The 17948-nt window shown below is 39.5% G+C and overlaps 1 protein-coding gene across 3 annotated transcripts in view; it reads right to left on the bottom strand.

Moving 5' to 3' along the window:
* The window catches only part of LOC149318819 (catenin alpha-3), a 485131-nt gene that overhangs the window by 386485 nt on the left and 80698 nt on the right, over nt 1–17948 (bottom strand). For all 3 annotated transcript variants that reach the window (XM_089510521.1, XM_089510524.1, XM_089510522.1), the window contains one exon: nt 5274–5366. In XM_089510521.1, the coding sequence (XP_089366647.1) occupies nt 5274–5366 (93 nt within the window). The remainder of the gene's footprint in view (nt 1–5273; nt 5367–17948) is intronic.

Raw genomic sequence — 17948 nt, 5'->3', positions numbered from 1 at the left:
CATGGTTCAGGATGAAGTGATGTGCTTCAGCTGGAGGATGATAAAATAATAAGGATGTGTGTCAAATCTACTCTTTTGGATGATGGGGGGGAGGGGGATTGGATGAATATGGATTGGATGTTCATTGCATTTGTAATGCCTAAATCCAGTTGTTAGTCTCCACTACAGAAGGCCTACTATATCAACAGCTGAATAGCAAGTCAAAATCAGTGCAAGCCCTGTTCAATCAATGTACTATTTTACACTGGGCTAGAAACAGGATTTAAGTAAAAATCAACAAAATCCAGGTTGCAGCTGATAAAATGTACTTCTTGGGAAAGTGTCCATAAAAGATGGCATGCATTTTAAAACTGCATAAAGATATGTTTTAGTCCTGGCAATTGGGAACACGTAAATTGTATGTACAATGATTATAAAATATACACATTTAATACACTCAAACATCAAACTGTTGAATCCTACCCCCCGCTCCCGCAACCAAACCCCAAACTGCACAGAAATGCAAGGAGATGGGACATAAGTTTGGGGAAAGTGGGAGTCCATGGGTATCCACACACACACACATCCATCAGAAACGTGTCTCAATGGTTCAGCAAGCCTTTTCAAAACCATTGGCCCTGAGGATGACGAATATCCCTTAAGCTCCATTGAAGCCAGCAAAGTATCCTGGGCCACCAATGGCTGCAGAGGGGAGGGAGCACAAATCAGCACACCCTAGAATACATAAAATGCTTCTGGATATCCTTGGAAGCGCAAGTGCATATGTTGCCACTCTAAGGTCATTTCTTGAAATTCAATCCCACATTGGGGCCAAGGAAATAAAGCACATGGGTTCCATCATACTGCCACTTCATTAAAGAAAACCCTAGTGCAGATTTTGGAAACAGAAGCACTGTTTTTTATCCTGTAGTGGATCCAAGGCTATAATTTCATGTAAATTCACTGGGGAGTAAGTTGCATTGAATTCTGAGCAACCTGTGTAAAACAGCGAGCAGTTTATTCCAACACACCTACTCTGCTATACCAGGAAGGATGACCAATTTGGTTTTAACAGCAAGGTTGCATAGATAGTGGAGTGGGATTAACTCTTCCCACATGAAATCTGGATTTCCCTGTCACATGAACAGTTTCTTTAAGGGGAGGAGTACAGTTGCAACAGCTATGCCAACATGAAAGCTACAAGCCCTGAACTCCAAAATCTCACAACTCTTTCTTTAACTAGTACATTTGTTCACTTTTTTATATATTTCTGACTTAAAATGTTGAGACCCACATATATTGAAAAATTATTAAACTGTATCTGATCATCAGACAGGAAAGGGGGGCTCAGGGTATTTTCATTTAATAAGGTTGTATCTAGGCAGCACACACTCAGAATATATTACTGACAACGACTAATGTGCTTTCATAGAAAAGAAGCATAGCAAGGATTTTCATTTTCAAGGATTTTTTTCAAGGGAAAGAGAAGAAAATGTGATAAGGAAACTGATTCTAAAGTAGGCACTACTATTGGCTGGTTATTTCAGTTTCATATGTAAATTTCAGTCCCCATCTCCTAGCAGGTTTTCCTTTCACAACACCTTTGGTTCTTGTTTCAATAGTCTCCAAACATCTTTTCCTTATGAAGAAACCAGAGCCTTTCAGGTTCTCCCTCTTCCTGAGGAAGAAATTGAACCATATACCATATGATGTGGGTCAACGGCACAGACAGCAATTTGCTCTGCCACCAGAGAGAGAGAGAGACAATGCACATGCAAATACACACACACAACACAACACACTGTAGAAAGAGGGGGAGGAAATCCAGTGCCATCATCTCTGTCCCCTCCCTGCTATAAGAAGGGGAAGAAGAGAAGAAGAGGGGAGATGGAAAAGATGATGTGGCTGGCCTCAGTGTTCTCTGCACATTGTTGGAGGAGGAGGAAGGGGCAGAATGCTATAGTTAGATTATTTTTCAAATATCTGGCTCTGAGGAGACCACAGGACCAGGATACGATGGGAGGGGAGAGTAAGAAAAGAGGACATTTTGGTCTAGGATTATTGCAAGCTAAGTGGTAAATGGGCATAACAACTGGGTTCATGGGAAATATGCACATAAGCTCTTTCCAAAGAAGGACTTGAACACATTTGCAGTTAACATGTGTATTCTCCAAGAGGCCACAGAGAATGTGTATCGCTCTACAACATTGTGTACATGCCCCAGGCAGTATGTGTAATTTCTGACAGGCCTTCAGAAATGTGCATGCCTAAGCAGTAGTTTGTAAATTCTCCAGGAATGCATGATCTCCAACACGTCTTGGGGAATTAGCATACCTTGACCTTCTTAGCATATATTTTGTATAAGATCCACTCAACATGTACAGTCCAAGAAACATGCCCTTCATATTGTCTCCTGTCCAGAGGTGAGCAACCTACTGTCAACAGAGCACTGTGGACATGTGCCCCCATCTATATTTATGTAAACTATGGCATGCCCTCTTGTCAATCACGTTTGCACTTTATTACAAAAAATATTTTATTTATTTATTGCTACTATGAGCACAGAAAACGTACACTTTGAATTTTGAAAACATAGTTGTACTAAAAAAAACACCCCACTAATCTCAAAATAATGCATGCATTTACTAATGGGGGCGAATACAAAACCAAAAAGCATTAATTTTTTTTCAATAGATGCACTCAGTTTCTGAAACTGTACAGTATTTTATAGGTGGATGGCAAAGTTGAAAATGGAACAAAATTCACAGTAATTTTTTTGGCCAGCCAAAAATGCAGAAAAGTCATAATGTAAGCTTTCGAAGCAGCAAAAGCTTGCATGATGTATTTTCTGCATTTGGGTTGCTTAATAAAGGTATCACTAGCAAAAAGAGGCACATAATTTTAAAGTGTCAACAAAAGTCACAAGGTGAATATTTTTAAGGCAGGGTGGTTTTCAAGTTATTTTGCTATTTGAAAGGAAGGATAAATTGGTGCCTCTCAGCAATTCAACATTATAGAAGCTGGTGCAGTGATAGCTGAGGATTATTTCAAAATGGGCAACAGAATGATATCCTCCATCATATCTAAAGACAGCAAGGCTGTTGATTGGGCAGGATCCAATCAGCTGTACGTTTCAACATCACTGCTGTCCAGCATATACTGCCTGACGTGACTGCTTCAGTTTGCCTATTGGTACAGATTGAGTCTTCTTTATCCCTTTGGGACCAAAAGTATTTTGGATTTTTTCAGATTTTGGAATATTTGCATACACACAATGATATATCTTGGAGATGGGGCCCAAAACTAAGCATGTAATTCATTTATGTTTGTATATACCTTATACCTACAACCTGAACGTAATTTTATACATAATATTTCTAATGATTTTGTACATGAAACAAAGTTGGTCGAGGGCAAACTGCCCATACTTGCCTCACCCCTAGCATTTGACAAGGGTATCAAAATGGCAGCACCCTATATACATGGGTGCCACCATTTTGACACGACGGACACATAGCATCCGCACATCACACCCCTTGTGACATCACGAGTGCGCCATTGGTGCACTGCAGCATCACAATGGCGCCGCAGAAAGAACCAGCTTTTTGCAGGTTCTTTTTGCCATGCGAGGAAGCCACGTGGTTTGTCCACTGCTGCTTCCTCACGCGTCAAAACAAGGCGCCAGCAGACCGTCCTTTTTGGACGGTCTGTACCCCATCTTGGATAAGGGAGACTCAACCTGTAGAGCCAACCCTGCTTTAAAGGGCTGTGCTTTCCAATCACTACAGAAAACATTGCAGTATAGGCTCACCATAAATTGAAAATGACTTGAAGGCACACAACAACAACAGCAATGAAGTGAATAGGACCAGGAAGGTGACATTCAGCTTAAACTGGAATGAACTTTTAAATATTTCAGGGTAAACAATTTATTTATGTTCAAAAGCCAGGGGAAAAAAGTATCTATACACTGGGTGTATGACCTGAGGGCACACAGGTCATTGTCTTTAACTGCTATTCCCCAGCTCTACTCAGACCAGGCAGCTAATGAATGTATGGATGTAAATCCTCAGACTGAATTACTTGTCATGTCTCCATCGGGTTTCTTGCAACACCCAAGGTTAACTCCTCTTTAAAATACAAATATGCACATGCATACTCACCACCACCACCACCACCTAACATATTCTTACCAGACAAAATAAAATAGATATTTCTTTTAAAATAATAATATTGTATTATTTGGCCTGTGCTAATTCTTTTCTTGAAAACAGTCATTTCTCACACCTGTATACTCTCCAACTGGCAATGTTTTGCAATTAATTCTCTGCCATCCACTTTGTCAACTAATTTTAAAATAGCCTGCTTTCTTTTATCCTCTCCACTTTCCCCCTTTGTCCTCATCTTATCTCAATCCTATAAACTGAGTTCAAAGTATTAGTTTGCATCCAGTTAACTCAGCAGGAGAGAGAGGAAAAGAGGAGTCAGAATCTTTCCCTTCCTAGAAGATGCAGGCAAAACAAACTGTTGCTCAGCCTCTCCTAGCTTATGTCTTCTTCCTCCTTTGCAACCTTTGTCATCTTGAACACACTCTGATGTGGCATGGCCACAAGAGTCCCAGTTTTCATCAGTGAAAATTTTGGACGATATGCTGCTATATAATCCTTCTTCTGGATATCTGGCAGACTAGGTTTTTATGTCCTTTAGCAAGAGGGTTCAGGGTAAAAGAGTAATATGATATCAAGAGAAACCCATTGGCAAGTGAGTTCAGGACCTGTGTGCAGCAGTGTAAAGTAGCCTGCTTTGGGTGACTTCATGACTGAGAAAGCAGCAAATGTATTTAAATGGTATTTAAAGATATTTTAAAACATTGCTGATAACAGGTAAGAAGACATAGGACAGAAACAACCATTTGGGAGCTGCTTCATGCAACAAAGTATCACAAGCTAGCATTCAAGAGATCACTTGCCTTAAAAGTTCAGAACTGACAGAGCAAGGAGCTATTTACAAGGTGTCATCCTCCAAATCTTTTTTTTTAATGGAATGACAATGGACAAATAACACAAAATAACAACACAGCAAGAGGCAGCTATGTAAACTGTAAGACACACCATTCTGGGCATGTTTCTGATGTTTGCAAATGCTAATAAAACCATAACAAATGCTGGTTATATTTCTCTTCACATTGCAAAGCAGGCGGACATTTTTTCAACAAGTTATACAAAATGAAAATTATTGTGTGCATACTGAAGAAAAAACTTTTTGTGTGTATGTATGGAACAGAACAGTTATACCTGTGGGCACAAAGTCTCCATCTGACTGGCAGCTGTTTGGACAATTTTAATTCCTTCCTCATTTGTTGATACTGAGCAAGCAAGATTAGCCACCTAGAGGGGAGAAAAATAAAAGTGATGGTAATTCTTCCCAGTACAGATCCATGATCCATGAAACTGTTTCAGAATGTTATTTTCATGACTAATCATCCTTTACTTGAATAAGGTTTTCATTGCCCTTTAATTTCAGACAATGTCCTCTAGGTATTTTATAACAGCCATATGCTAACAAAATGCAGATTCTGCACCTGAAGTCAACAGGAAATTGAAGGTGGCTGGCAGATTAATACTTATTCTACTGAGAAACATTTGATGCCATTTATTACTGCAAAGGTATTCTGTATTGACAGAATAACTCAACATAGGAGAAAGCCGTTTTTTTGATAAATAATCAAAATGATTCTAAGAGTGATTAGCTCTTTCCAGAGTAGCCACACAGAGCCTTTGAGGATCTTTCATTTAATCAAAAGGTGCAGATTGTGACCTGTTGAAATAAACACTGTGATACAGAGTGGCTTGATACATTTTGTTATATACTTTGAGGTTTTTCTTAAACTCTGGGGCATTTGTATCAATTTAGTACATGTTATCATCTTTATTTTGATTAATTTAGTGGTAATCTTTGATTAAACCAGTAGATTAACCAGTAACAATTAACATTGTAATGAACAACATTATATTTTCAGGACATAACAGTCAAAACATAATATATAAGGAACATAGAAGTAGTTAACCTGGTTAATTACTAATGGTTAAGAATGAGTGCTTAATGAGATTTAATGCTGCCTAGCTGCAGGGTGGCATTTGAGATCAGTTTCTCAACAAGTCTCCAGTACTTTCTGGGAATCAACCCTGTAAAGATGCCAATCGTACAACTTCCTATTGCTCAGCAAAGTGTGATCAACAGTGCTCCTCTGCTTTTCAACAACGTTTGTAAAATCTAATTTGGGATGAACAACTCTTAATTTAAATTGATAATGTTATGCTGGAAAATCATAAGAGTTGTGCAGACCACCCCAAAGGGGCGGCCTACAGACACCTCCATCTTTGCCACATTGGTGCCATGGAAACCTCACGCTGTGGCCCCGATCTGGCCTTTCTTGCGGCAAAAAGAAGCCGCAAAAAGTGGCTCCTTTTTGCACCCTGGAAAGGGCGCCGTAGCCACAGCAGCACAGCTTTATGGTGTTCCTTTGGTGCTGCGTCGTCTAAACACAGTGGTCCAGAAAGCTTATATGTAATAAGAATAATTGTCTGCTCTGGTCCTGGAGAAGACTCTGGGGAGATTAGAATCCCAGCAAGACAAATGTCCAATTGGTGGCATTCTTTTAGGTGCAGGAAATGAGTGCACACTCCAGCTTTATCCTGAAAGGGTTTACAATCATCCTAAAAGAGCAGGTCTGTAGTCTGAATGACTTTGATCCTATTTTGTCACTGTAAGCTAAAGTTGGTCTCAATTATATAAGCTACTTTGGTTCAGCTTTAACTAGAGAAGCAGCTATAACAGTTCATAGACCATGTCTGCACCTGCCAAATAAACCAGCATCCCCCCCCCCACCCCAATCTTCTCACTGGGAACAACATATGATCCAAACCCGGGGTCTGGCATGAACAAAGAAAATGACACTGAACTTTGGATATACCACTCTTAACACATAATAAAATAAGTGCCTGTTTGCTCCAGATATTCCTAGATGATCTGCAACTCTCCAATCCAAAGCTCTAATCCAATCCTAAATGACACCCAATTTGGAATATATCACTCTTAACATATATTAAAATAACTCCCTGTTTGCTCCAGATCTTCCTAGATGATCTGGAGCTCTCCAATCCAATCCTAGACAGCTGTTTAAAGTGCATCCCACTGTGCCATCCAGTGCATCTGTTGCCACCGTGGGTCACTTGTTCTGAAGTCAGAATGAGGCGCCCAGCCATGTGATTACTACAAAGGTGGGCATGCCCAACAGCATAGTAGGATACACATAGGAACAGCTGCCCAGTGTCATAATGGAGGGCCTGAGATAATGGGGGAAGTCAGGGCAGCTCTGGAGCTAGAATATTCTGGGATGACCCTGGAATATTCTGGCCAATGCTGAAAGGACCATACACAGAATGATTAGGAAGTTTATCCACAGTGATCTCTCTCTCTCTCTCTCTCTCTCTCTCTCTCTGGTTTAGTCCAATTACACATACACACACACACACACACACCTTTGAAAACAGTTGAAAATTGCAATTCATCCAAAATGTGGTTGTCAGGTACTGGTTACTTATCTGTTTATCAACTGAATTCGAGCTCCGGATGCAGCCCTGTCAAGCCTTAAATAACTTAAGTTCCAGATTTCAGAAGGAATGGGTCTGCTTGTACCATCCCATAAGCTCAGATATTGGGATGGAGGAGATCTGACTTATCCTACCATTAGGGAAAGGGCATTGGATGATGCTACAAGGAATTCCTCTCATCCAGGGCATATACTAAGTATCAATTTTATTGGCATTTCAGTGGCAAGAAGAGAGGCATCTAATTTGCCCATTTATGAGTGTTAGATTGCTGTTGCAGTCATTCTCAGGGTCTCCAGACTCTTTATGTAGCATTTGCAGGGAACTGGTAGGATTAAAATGGGGGAAAAGGCAGGAGAATCTGCTTTTGCCAATCCAGATGTCAACATCTGGATCCAGTCCTATTAACTGATGGCTGCTATTTTAATCTATACAACTCTTTTTCTTACATTGCCTTGCAGTCTCCCCCAACTTTGACAGCCCTAAATATTACAGAGTTTTGCAACTGAATAAAATAACTGTTGTATTTCCAAGTGTGAACAGCTGGATGCAAGCACAGAATAGTAAAGAATGCTTTTATATTCCTTCAATGTTGTGCCTTCCTTTAGTTTGAAAAATCTTTGTCTCTAGGAAGTCTGTCGACTTCTGTTGTACAAAATCCTTTTAGCTTATCAAAAACTGTTAAGATAATTTGCTGGAGAGGGAGAAGAAAGGAATGCTAACAATGCACCAAATCTGCCAAAATGTAATTACAGCTTCAGAACCGCAACAGTTCAGATTGCTAGCATCTTTAATTATTGTTGAATTTTGAAATAATATCTCATGCATAATCATTCCCCTCTATCGTTAATGATCCCATTAGGGATACAATCAAGAGGTAAAGAGCTCAATTACTTGCCCATGCAAGATTTGGTATATAGAGACACGAAAAAAGTATTGTGAGATCCCTGACATATTTTGAAATTTGTTGCATGCTACTTCCTGAATATTGTTCTATGTTATAATCTGAAGATCAGAAATCTTCTATAAAAAAGCAGTGCATTGTTTTAATTATATTAGATGATTTCTGCTCACTGAATACAAGATAAAGGTTCCCATAAAACTAGTTTGGTAAAAGTTGTGCTACTGCCAAGAGCAAGTTGGATGATTTTAAATTAAAGAGCTAATGAAAAACATTCAGATATACATCAAATAAAATTAGAGAAAATTTCCAAGAAAAAAATAGTGATGACTGAAGGGTCACCACCAATGTTTTTGGCAAATAGTAGCAGAAGGGATTAAGAGCATGAACTGAGGGAAAGCTAAGACCCAATACAGACGGGCACTTTGTGGTGTGGCGGCAGAGATACTAGGGTTAGGGACTACACACGAACCACACGGTTCCTAACCCTAGTATGGACTGGCAGTGTACTAATGGTGGTGTCCCGTGTATATGGGTGCCACCATTGTGACGTAAGCACCATGCAGTGACCGCACTCGCAATGTCACTTGAGTGCCATAAAAAGAATGCATTTTTCTGGGTTCCTTTTTACTCCGGAGGGAAGCTATGTGGTTTGGTGGCTGCAGCTTCCCTCTGGAAGGAAATAGGCTGCCGGCAGGCCGCCCATTTGAGTGGTCCGTCCTGGGCCTATGTAAAATACTTTCAAACAAAATGAATAAATAGTGGTAATAGAGGCTATATATTGACTCCAGAATTAGAGGAAGCATGCCTCCCAATAGTAGTTCCCAAAGATGTTTGAATCTGTGCGTGTTGTTTTCTGCTTCTTTTGGATTTTTTTAAACTTTCAGTTTTTTCTTTAAACTTCTGGAAGAGTTGTTCATCCCAAATATATGATTGACAAATTTTGACAAATTCTTCAAGAACAAACTGAGGTGAAATTCTCCCCCATCTGCACAGACTAAATTCAGTCAGCATGGTTGTTCCCACAATGGAAAGGACCATATGTTGCTATTCCTACCATATATGGTTTCAGATAAGTCTCTTGGTGGTGGAAGCAGGGGAGAGGTAGAAATCCTCGTTCAGCATTAAACATAGTAGCATACACAAGAATTCAAAGCAGCAGTCAAAGGCCCTTGATATGTTGGATATATGAATGTAATAATACTGGTTCTACCCACATGTGATTTGTTTTAATTTCACATTTTATTCTATCCCAAATGTGAAGTAATTTATGAATCTGACTAAACTCTGAAAGACTAGGTTCCAACACCAGGGCTGCATCTACGCTGCAAAAGTAATTCAATTTAACACCACTTTAGATGCCATGGCTCAATGCTATGGAATTCTAGTATTTGTAATTTTGTGAGATATTTAGTCTTCTCTGTCAGAGAGCTCTTATGCCACAACAAGCTATAAATCCCAGGTTTCCATAGAATAAAGCCATATAGTTAAAGTGGTGTCAAACTGCATTGATTCAGCAGTGTGGCAGCAGCATTAGAGAACTCTGAACCACTATGGGAAGAATGGCGGTAAAATCATTGGTGCACTAGTGCATGTAGTGCACCCTCAATGGCAAATCCACCAGTTGTCCATGGTGCTTCTTCCCAAAATGGCAGTCTGTGCAGATGAAGAAAATTACAGTGATATAAAGTACAAGATAGGCTCTAGAAATCTTCCCAGTGGCTGCATTGTTCAGGGTTAGCCCCATGTAAAGTATGTTATAGTTATGCAACTGGAGTGTGAAATCTAGATCCATTTGGTTTTATTAGATGTCTCCTTAAACAGATTTTTCTAGGCATCCTATGAATCATAATATCAGACAAAGCAAAAAAAAAAAAAGCCAACATTATTTTTAAAGAAAAATTAAGATGGCACAAATCAATACTTAGCACAGTAGCTAATATACAAATGACAGAAGTTAAAAAGCAGGGAAGCAAAAAGTAACAGCTAAAACCACAATAAAATAATAACATACATTACAATCTTCATAAGTATAGATATCCTAGTACCTTAGAAATTCAACAGAAAAGAACTATGTATTTTGGAATCATCATAGAAAGACCTTAAAATACTTGGGAGTTGTTTTTTAAGTAAATCTTACGTGATACAAAAAAAAACCCAAAATTGGGCCAAAACAGATGGCCCTAAAGGAGCAGCTTGATGCCACCCCTTTGAATGCAGGGTTGGGGCCATGGCAACCGCATGCCACACCCCGACCTGGCTGTTTGCCGGCACAAAAAGAAGCGGCAAAAAGACGTTCCTATTTGTGCTGGCAAAACGCTGGTTTTCTGCCACTGCCACAGCTTTGTGGCACTCATGCAGAATGTGGCATCTAAATGCTGTGCCGTAGAAGCACTGCAAAGCTGCCTGCCATGCAGTCAGGCAGGCAGCTTCATGGCAGCTTCCTGCCAGCTTTGGGGCATGTGTCATTTAAATGATACGTCCCCAAGCCTTTGGGAAGCCACCGCAAAGGGGCTGTCTGTTTTTCCCCATTGTTAAAGTGAAGGAATGGACCAACCTTCCATAACTATGAGATTGCCACCACAAAAGTCCTAACCATCATGGGCACACATACCCATACCACAGACTGAAAGGTCCCCCAGAGGCCTGTGTAAATGAATAAAAGGGACCGGTAGATATGTAAGGGAGTGAGCTTCCCATTGAGAGTTTAATTCTTGCAGAGTTTTATACACTAAAAACAGCACTTTGAATTGGGCCCAGAATGAAATAAATTGGAAGGCAGTAAAGTTAAGAAAGGACTGGCGCAATATGCAATATTTCACACTATTTTCGTTTCTCAAACTTTTTTCAACACCTGGAATTTCTTGCTGCATTTAGAGTTTCACAAATTAAATCTTGCTGAAAGCAAGATCTGAGATCCACAATAGCCGTGCTGTGCTTTGATCTTCAATTTTTCAAGCCAAACCAAGATGACAGTATTTCAATAAAATAAAATAAAGGACTAATGTTTTACCTGACTGATATTTGAACAGCTCAGTTTAGAAGATAAAGATGAGAATAGGTTATAAAGATAATATGTGATGGAACAATATACATGAAGTCATGAATTAAAAATCACAATTAAAATGGTTGCACCTTCCCCAGCTTTTCTACTGAAAATTACATCTCCTGAATTCCTGATTCCCCTAACCAGACTTCTGCAACCTGATTCCCTCCAGACAGCAGAAATGTAAGTAATACTTGCAATTTCTTTCTCAGTGAGAAAGGATGTCTCACATGTAGAAACCAGGAAAAGGGGATGGGGGTTCATTTTTTTTCCACATATAAAAAAGGCACAAAAACTCTAAAAAGCAATAAAAAAAGAGTGAACACTTTTGAAACATGTCCTCCTTGCATGAGAACGAAGTGAAGATTTACATCCTTACTAGATAGGTTGGGCTGTATTTCTATAACTGATGGGAGCTGTAGTCCAATACATGTGGAGCATGGGTATAAATCCTCCACAATTCCACTGTGGAAGAAAACAAACTTTCCTCCATAGTATTCTTCCATGAGCCAAATATCCTGAAGTGTTGCCTTGGAATTATTCTGCATAGACAAACATATGTGTAGGAAAGAGGCTTCCTTGACAGGAAAAAGAAAGGGGGAAGAAGCAGGTTTCTGAGCAAAACAAAAAAACCAACTCCCTTACATGTTTTTCTATGCACAATATTTTCTTGGCAACACTTCAGGATGTTTGAATACTGGGATAAAATTTTCTAAGATTCCTGCTGGTCTATTATTCTTCCTAATAGGGTTTCCTGACTTTTGGGAACTCTGTTTTATTTGTTTTTTGGCCTGGGAATGAAAAAAACATATATTCTATCATCCGTAATGTGGAAGGTTCCAAAGCAACCATCAGATATTTAATATTATGATTATATTATTTATGTAGTGAGATAGATACATCAATGTAATGAGAAAGAGAGAAATTATTCTAAGTATTTTAAAATCTTAAATTTGAGAAACATATAATCTTACAAAACTGGAAATTGATACCCTATCAATACTTGGATTTTTAATATCAATACTTGGATTTTTTTTCTTTTTTCAATGCTGACTACTCAAAATACTATATTAGGCTACAAAAGTTCATATTTCAAATAATTTTGCTCTTCTTGAATTATATGTCCGATGAGGACTTGTGCTCCGGAGGGGTGGAGTGTACTACACTGTACAAATCAATGAGTAATATTACTTTTCTTTTTTATTCTTCTTTCTTCTTTCCACCCTTTTTCTGCTTCTCTTATTTGGAAAAAAAAACACAGCAAGAGACGAATGAAAGAGAGTAAACAAGGGGAGTATGTCTCCACTGACATATGCTTCGGCTTAGTTTTAATATGTCATGGGAAATACTAAGGCTGATCAAAGGCTTCAGCAAAAAAGAGCATGGCAATGAGAAAGGGAATCACACACATTTCCCACCAGAAGCCTTTCAAGACATAATAGACAAAGAAGAAGAGATGGTGAAGTCAATTAATGAAATCGAAGACCTGTAAAGAGGCTAGGGCATTTAAATGAACAGGAATGCAAAACAGAAAATTATTGCATGCTTATGAAGGGAGCAAAAGAAATAAAAAGTTATTCCTCTGAATGGTAAATTTAGTTTGCAGCTTTCTGAGTAGAGAAATATACAGGTAGTTTTGATGCTTTTGTTCTGCATCTGAGCAAAAGAGAAACCGCCAGTGTAGTATTTAGTTCACAACACTGTAATAACAGTGAGTAAAATGCATGCAGGACTGGATGTAACATTAAGCAGAGTGAGGCAGTCACCCAGGCAGCAGAAACTGAAGTACAGAAGTAAGGTGTTAAGAAGACCCATGTCCTATACAGCTTGTCCTGTAACCTCTAAGCTAATCTGGGGGCCTTAAGGTGGTGACAGAGGATGCCTTCCAATCATCAGTTTCAGTGAAAGCCCAGCTGATTTTTGTACATAAAGCGGGAGTTGATACCATTTTGTTCATCACCTTAGCCAGAAAAATGTCCCAGGTTAATTGTGGCTCTATATGAACACAACACTCTCCAGAACATCCGAAACTCATTGAGATTAGCTTTAGTGTTAGCTGATCTCAGTAATGATCAGCCATGTTGCTTCCACAGTGATTCATGCAATCAGTTCATCCTTGCAACTACAGGTCCCCTCCTTGGAAACGCACTACCAGCTGGTTGTGGAAGAAAGTGCACAAACAGTTGGCAATGCTTGTTTGCATCATCTAGACCAGCTCACAATTAAACAACCTTGGAGAATTAAAGGAATGTTCCAAAACCCAATGAATGTAAAATATTACATTGTACCAAACAACACAGTAAGAATCTCACTGATTTGAGTGGGAATTGTAACCATAATCACATCCTTTAAATTTGATATGACAAGGCTGATTGAGCATAGGTTTCCAAACTGGTATCACTCAATTGACTAAGGGTGACAAACAGTATTGTAAATGACATGTATTGACAGAATACCCAGGCTTTCTCGGGTTTATTCATGGGGAAAATGGCATTACAAAACAACAACAACAACCATACTGTCCTTGTTTGTCTGATGTCTTTTTTCTGGAAGAAGCAGAGCCCTCCCTCCGGTCCATCTGCCTTGGTCCAGGCCTCAGAGGGAGAGAAGAATGCTGGACCTGATCCCCTCCCCCCCTCACCATTCCCTTCTCCTTTTGTGTCGTGTCTTTTAGATTGTAAGCCTGCGGGCAGGGAACTGTCTGGTTAAAAATAATAATTGTAAGCCGCCCTGAGAGCCATTAGGGCTGAAGGGCGGGATATAAATACCTAAATAAAATTAAAAAAAAAACACAATAATCACCACTGCCAAATATTTTAAAATGGCCATCTTGAAAATAATGAAGCTCTTAGCAGGATTCAGTGAACATACTATATCGCACAAATCACTGCATTAAGAACACATATCTGATCAACATCCCCACTTAATAACTTCTCTTAATGTATTTTGGGGGGGGGGGGGGAGGAAGAAAACAACAGCAAAGAGGTCAATGCTCAAATAAGGCTGATAGATTTTTCTCCATTATTAAAAATAAGCTTTTATCCGATGAATATAAGAAACATGTTGACTGACATAGGTCAGTCAACATGAAGACACTTAACAACAACAGTGCCCAATAAAATTCTTACTCAGTGCATATATTTGTAGAATACACATTTGGGCATGGTTAAAGAAATAGACTATTTTGCCCATAGAGCAATAGAATATTTGTTTCTTGACACAGTTCAAAGTGCTGGCTATGGTTTATAACTACCCTAACAGGTATGGGTAGTGAGGACTCAGGACAGAGCCTTCTCTGTGGCTTCTCCAAGATTAGAATTTTCTCCCATGAGATACTAGGTCAGTGATAGTGAACCTTTTAGACAATGAGTGCCCAAACTCAAAGGCATTCCCACACTGGGTGTTACCCAGTGTTGGGAGGGCAGGACATCCAGGAGGTGGGACTTCTGCCTTCTGGGGGTGGGAGTTCTGCTTTCTGGGGGTGGGATTTCTGGGGCGGGACTTCCCCAGAGACAGCTGAAGGCCCAAGATGGTGAGGGGAAGAGGAGGAACAGACATGTACCTATTCCTCCTCTTCCCCTGCCCTCCTGTCTCTCTGCCTGCTGTCAGAAATGGCTTTGAGTGCTAGAGAGGGCATGTGTACCATAGGTTCGCCACCATGGTACTAGGTTCTCCTTCTCCTTCTCTCTTTCTTTCAGCAAGTAAAAAACATTTTTATTTGAAAAGTTTGGTAGAATTACTGGATATGCAGTAAGAAATGAAATTAAACATTTTTTAAAAAATTAATTCAACCAGAATTAGCAGGACATGTAATGTACATTTCCATAATTAATTTCTTGGGCATAAATCCCAAAGAACTGAATGAAATTCCCTACTAAGTAGACTTATATAAGAACACAACTATTCTTAGGTCTTGGAGAACAGATCTGAGTGGGATATCATTCTGCCAGTTCTGTGTCTTGGCTCACCAGAATCTCTTAAAAGGTTGAAATAGATATGTTTAGTAGCTTGGTTGAGAATTCATACCAATAATATGGAGAAATATATACTTGGGTAGAATTTACGAAGATCCAAACAATCTAATAATTTTAATTTACAAAAAGTAAGATTCTTAAATAATCACTGTAAATATTTTTGCTCAACACCTAAGGCTTCTAAATGTGTTCAGGTTGGAATAAGAGGCAGCTGAGATCCCTCTTACATTCTACATAAGGTGTGTTCTAAGGAAAACAGTTAATGTCAAATCAAAAGTTGATTCTCTATTTTTCTGGCACAAAAGCAGTGTGGATTTACTAACCAGCTGAAGAGCAGAGATTTACAAGTTGAGGTTTTCTATTTATAGGAACATACCTGTGAAAGCAAATAGCAAGCCCTACTTCAGAATATTGCACAGGGTTAGAAAGCACAGTCAGCCTTGTTTGAGACATGCTGCCCCTTCAAAAAAGGAGGCAAGATTGATGAAATGCAACACTGAGGGCTGGGTATTGAACAGATCAGTAACAAACTGACATGTATTTTCTACAACTGAACCTCTAACTTCCCAAAGCTCTGTAGGAAGTGCATTGGCAGAAAGGTGGTATATAAACATAACTCCACTTCAGGGAAGTTCTTTATTTTAATTTATTTATTTATTTATTTTGTTCCTATTGTTTTTGCAAAACTCCAGACATGATTGTCACACAAGCTCCAAAGCATGGGGCTGGCACTGTTGTTTTATTCCATGATTTTTGTTTTCTTTTGCTCCTAGCATGTTTGTCCTCACCAGCTGTCATTCCACATTTCTGCAGATACTAGGGCACAGTGGTGTCATGAGGGTTGGCCTCACCCGGTGCAGTAACTCATGATATCATCTCACATTGATTTCCTCCCACACTACACCATACAGAACCCATAGTAATATTTTTTGCAGTAATGTTACTCATCTAAACAGCACAGTGTGAGTATGGGAATACAGGAAAGCCCAGGCAGCATATAGAAATGGTCTGGAGCATGCTACCTGGGATCTGTGAGACACAGCCACCGGTGCAATTGCTCAGCATACAGTTTTTTTGTTTGAGCATAGAGGTCCAAAAGTGGCCAACTACACCATCAACCCATGACATCATTGACGTATCACAGATACACTCCATGATGGGAAAGTATGACAAACACAGCAGTTCATCAATAATGCAATGGATGTAATAAAAACATGAACAGTCCAAGAAGGGGCATGTATGGGGGGCCTTCATGATTGTGCTTTGCTAATGTGTCACTGGGCACACCAATGCACTGTACAGGCAGTGTATTGCTCATGCGACTGTGTGGCAAGTCACATGAAGCATTCAATGAGATGGCAGTTGGGCAGGAAGAGGGAAGTAATTCTGGTCTCATGTGGCGTGTTCCTGCAATGGCATGCACACATGGTGGGGAGGCAAAACAAAAAAACCCTCAAGAGGTGAGGTTTCACATTGCATGTTGCAGACTGTCTGTGGGTGTTTAGCCAGCCTTCAGATTTAGCTGTGCATACAGTGAGGTTTCCAATCAGTTTGGGAAACACTGGGATTGGCCTGGTTATTCCTGTCCTCAGCCCCGTGAGAGGAAGATATATCACTACTCATAAGCATAGGCATCATGGTAAAACAGTTATAATGTGCACAGTTACAATATCAGGCAGATACAGGTTTGTTTGTTTTTAAATTGGGGAAATTGTATGAAAACAAGAATGGATTAGAAGATTGTATGAGAAGAAAGGAGACAATTTCACACAAAAACCCAAGTAGGATTTTTGTTTGTTTGTGAGTCATGTGAATTATTTTGATTACCCTAATATGTGCCAAGATGTGTAATCCTCACGAATGCAGGTAAATTGCACTTGAACTCCTCATCATAGTTTTGGCTTTCTGGGTTTCTTTGTGCAAATACCCACATGCAAACTTATTCACCATCTCTTTTTATCCACTGTCACGAGACAATGAAGGTACAACCATCTTCCAACTGGATGGAAGGAATGATTTGAAGAAGACCTCAGGAATAATCAAGCTTTACCCACTCTCAATCCAGACACATTGCCATTATCATTTGACTGGATGACATGGTGCAGTATTTCTCTGGATTACTGTATCATATGAAGCATCATAGGGCTGTAAAGTCGAAGGCTTTCATGGCCAGCATACATAGTTTTTTGTGGGTTTTTCGGGCTATGTGGCCATGTTCCAGAAAAGTTTCTTCCTGACATTTCGCCAGTATCTGTGGCTGGCATCTTCATAGCCCAAAAAACCCACAAAAAACTACATCATAGGGCTAGTCAACATATAATTGTACTATGCAAACTGAGACACATTTTTGCATATTTGCATTGACAATTAATTGTCTTCACTTTCCTGAACAAATTCACATCTATTTGCATTTATGCACCCTACCTCTGCTGAAAATG

This window comes from Sceloporus occidentalis, unplaced genomic scaffold, assembly GCF_023333645.1.
Source record: "Sceloporus occidentalis isolate IW3139 unplaced genomic scaffold, rSceOcc1.0.p SCAF_2, whole genome shotgun sequence".
NCBI classification, from domain to species: domain Eukaryota; kingdom Metazoa; phylum Chordata; class Lepidosauria; order Squamata; family Phrynosomatidae; genus Sceloporus; species Sceloporus occidentalis.
The sequence above is the reverse complement of the archived record's forward strand: the minus strand, read 5'-3'. Positions and strand labels throughout refer to the sequence as shown.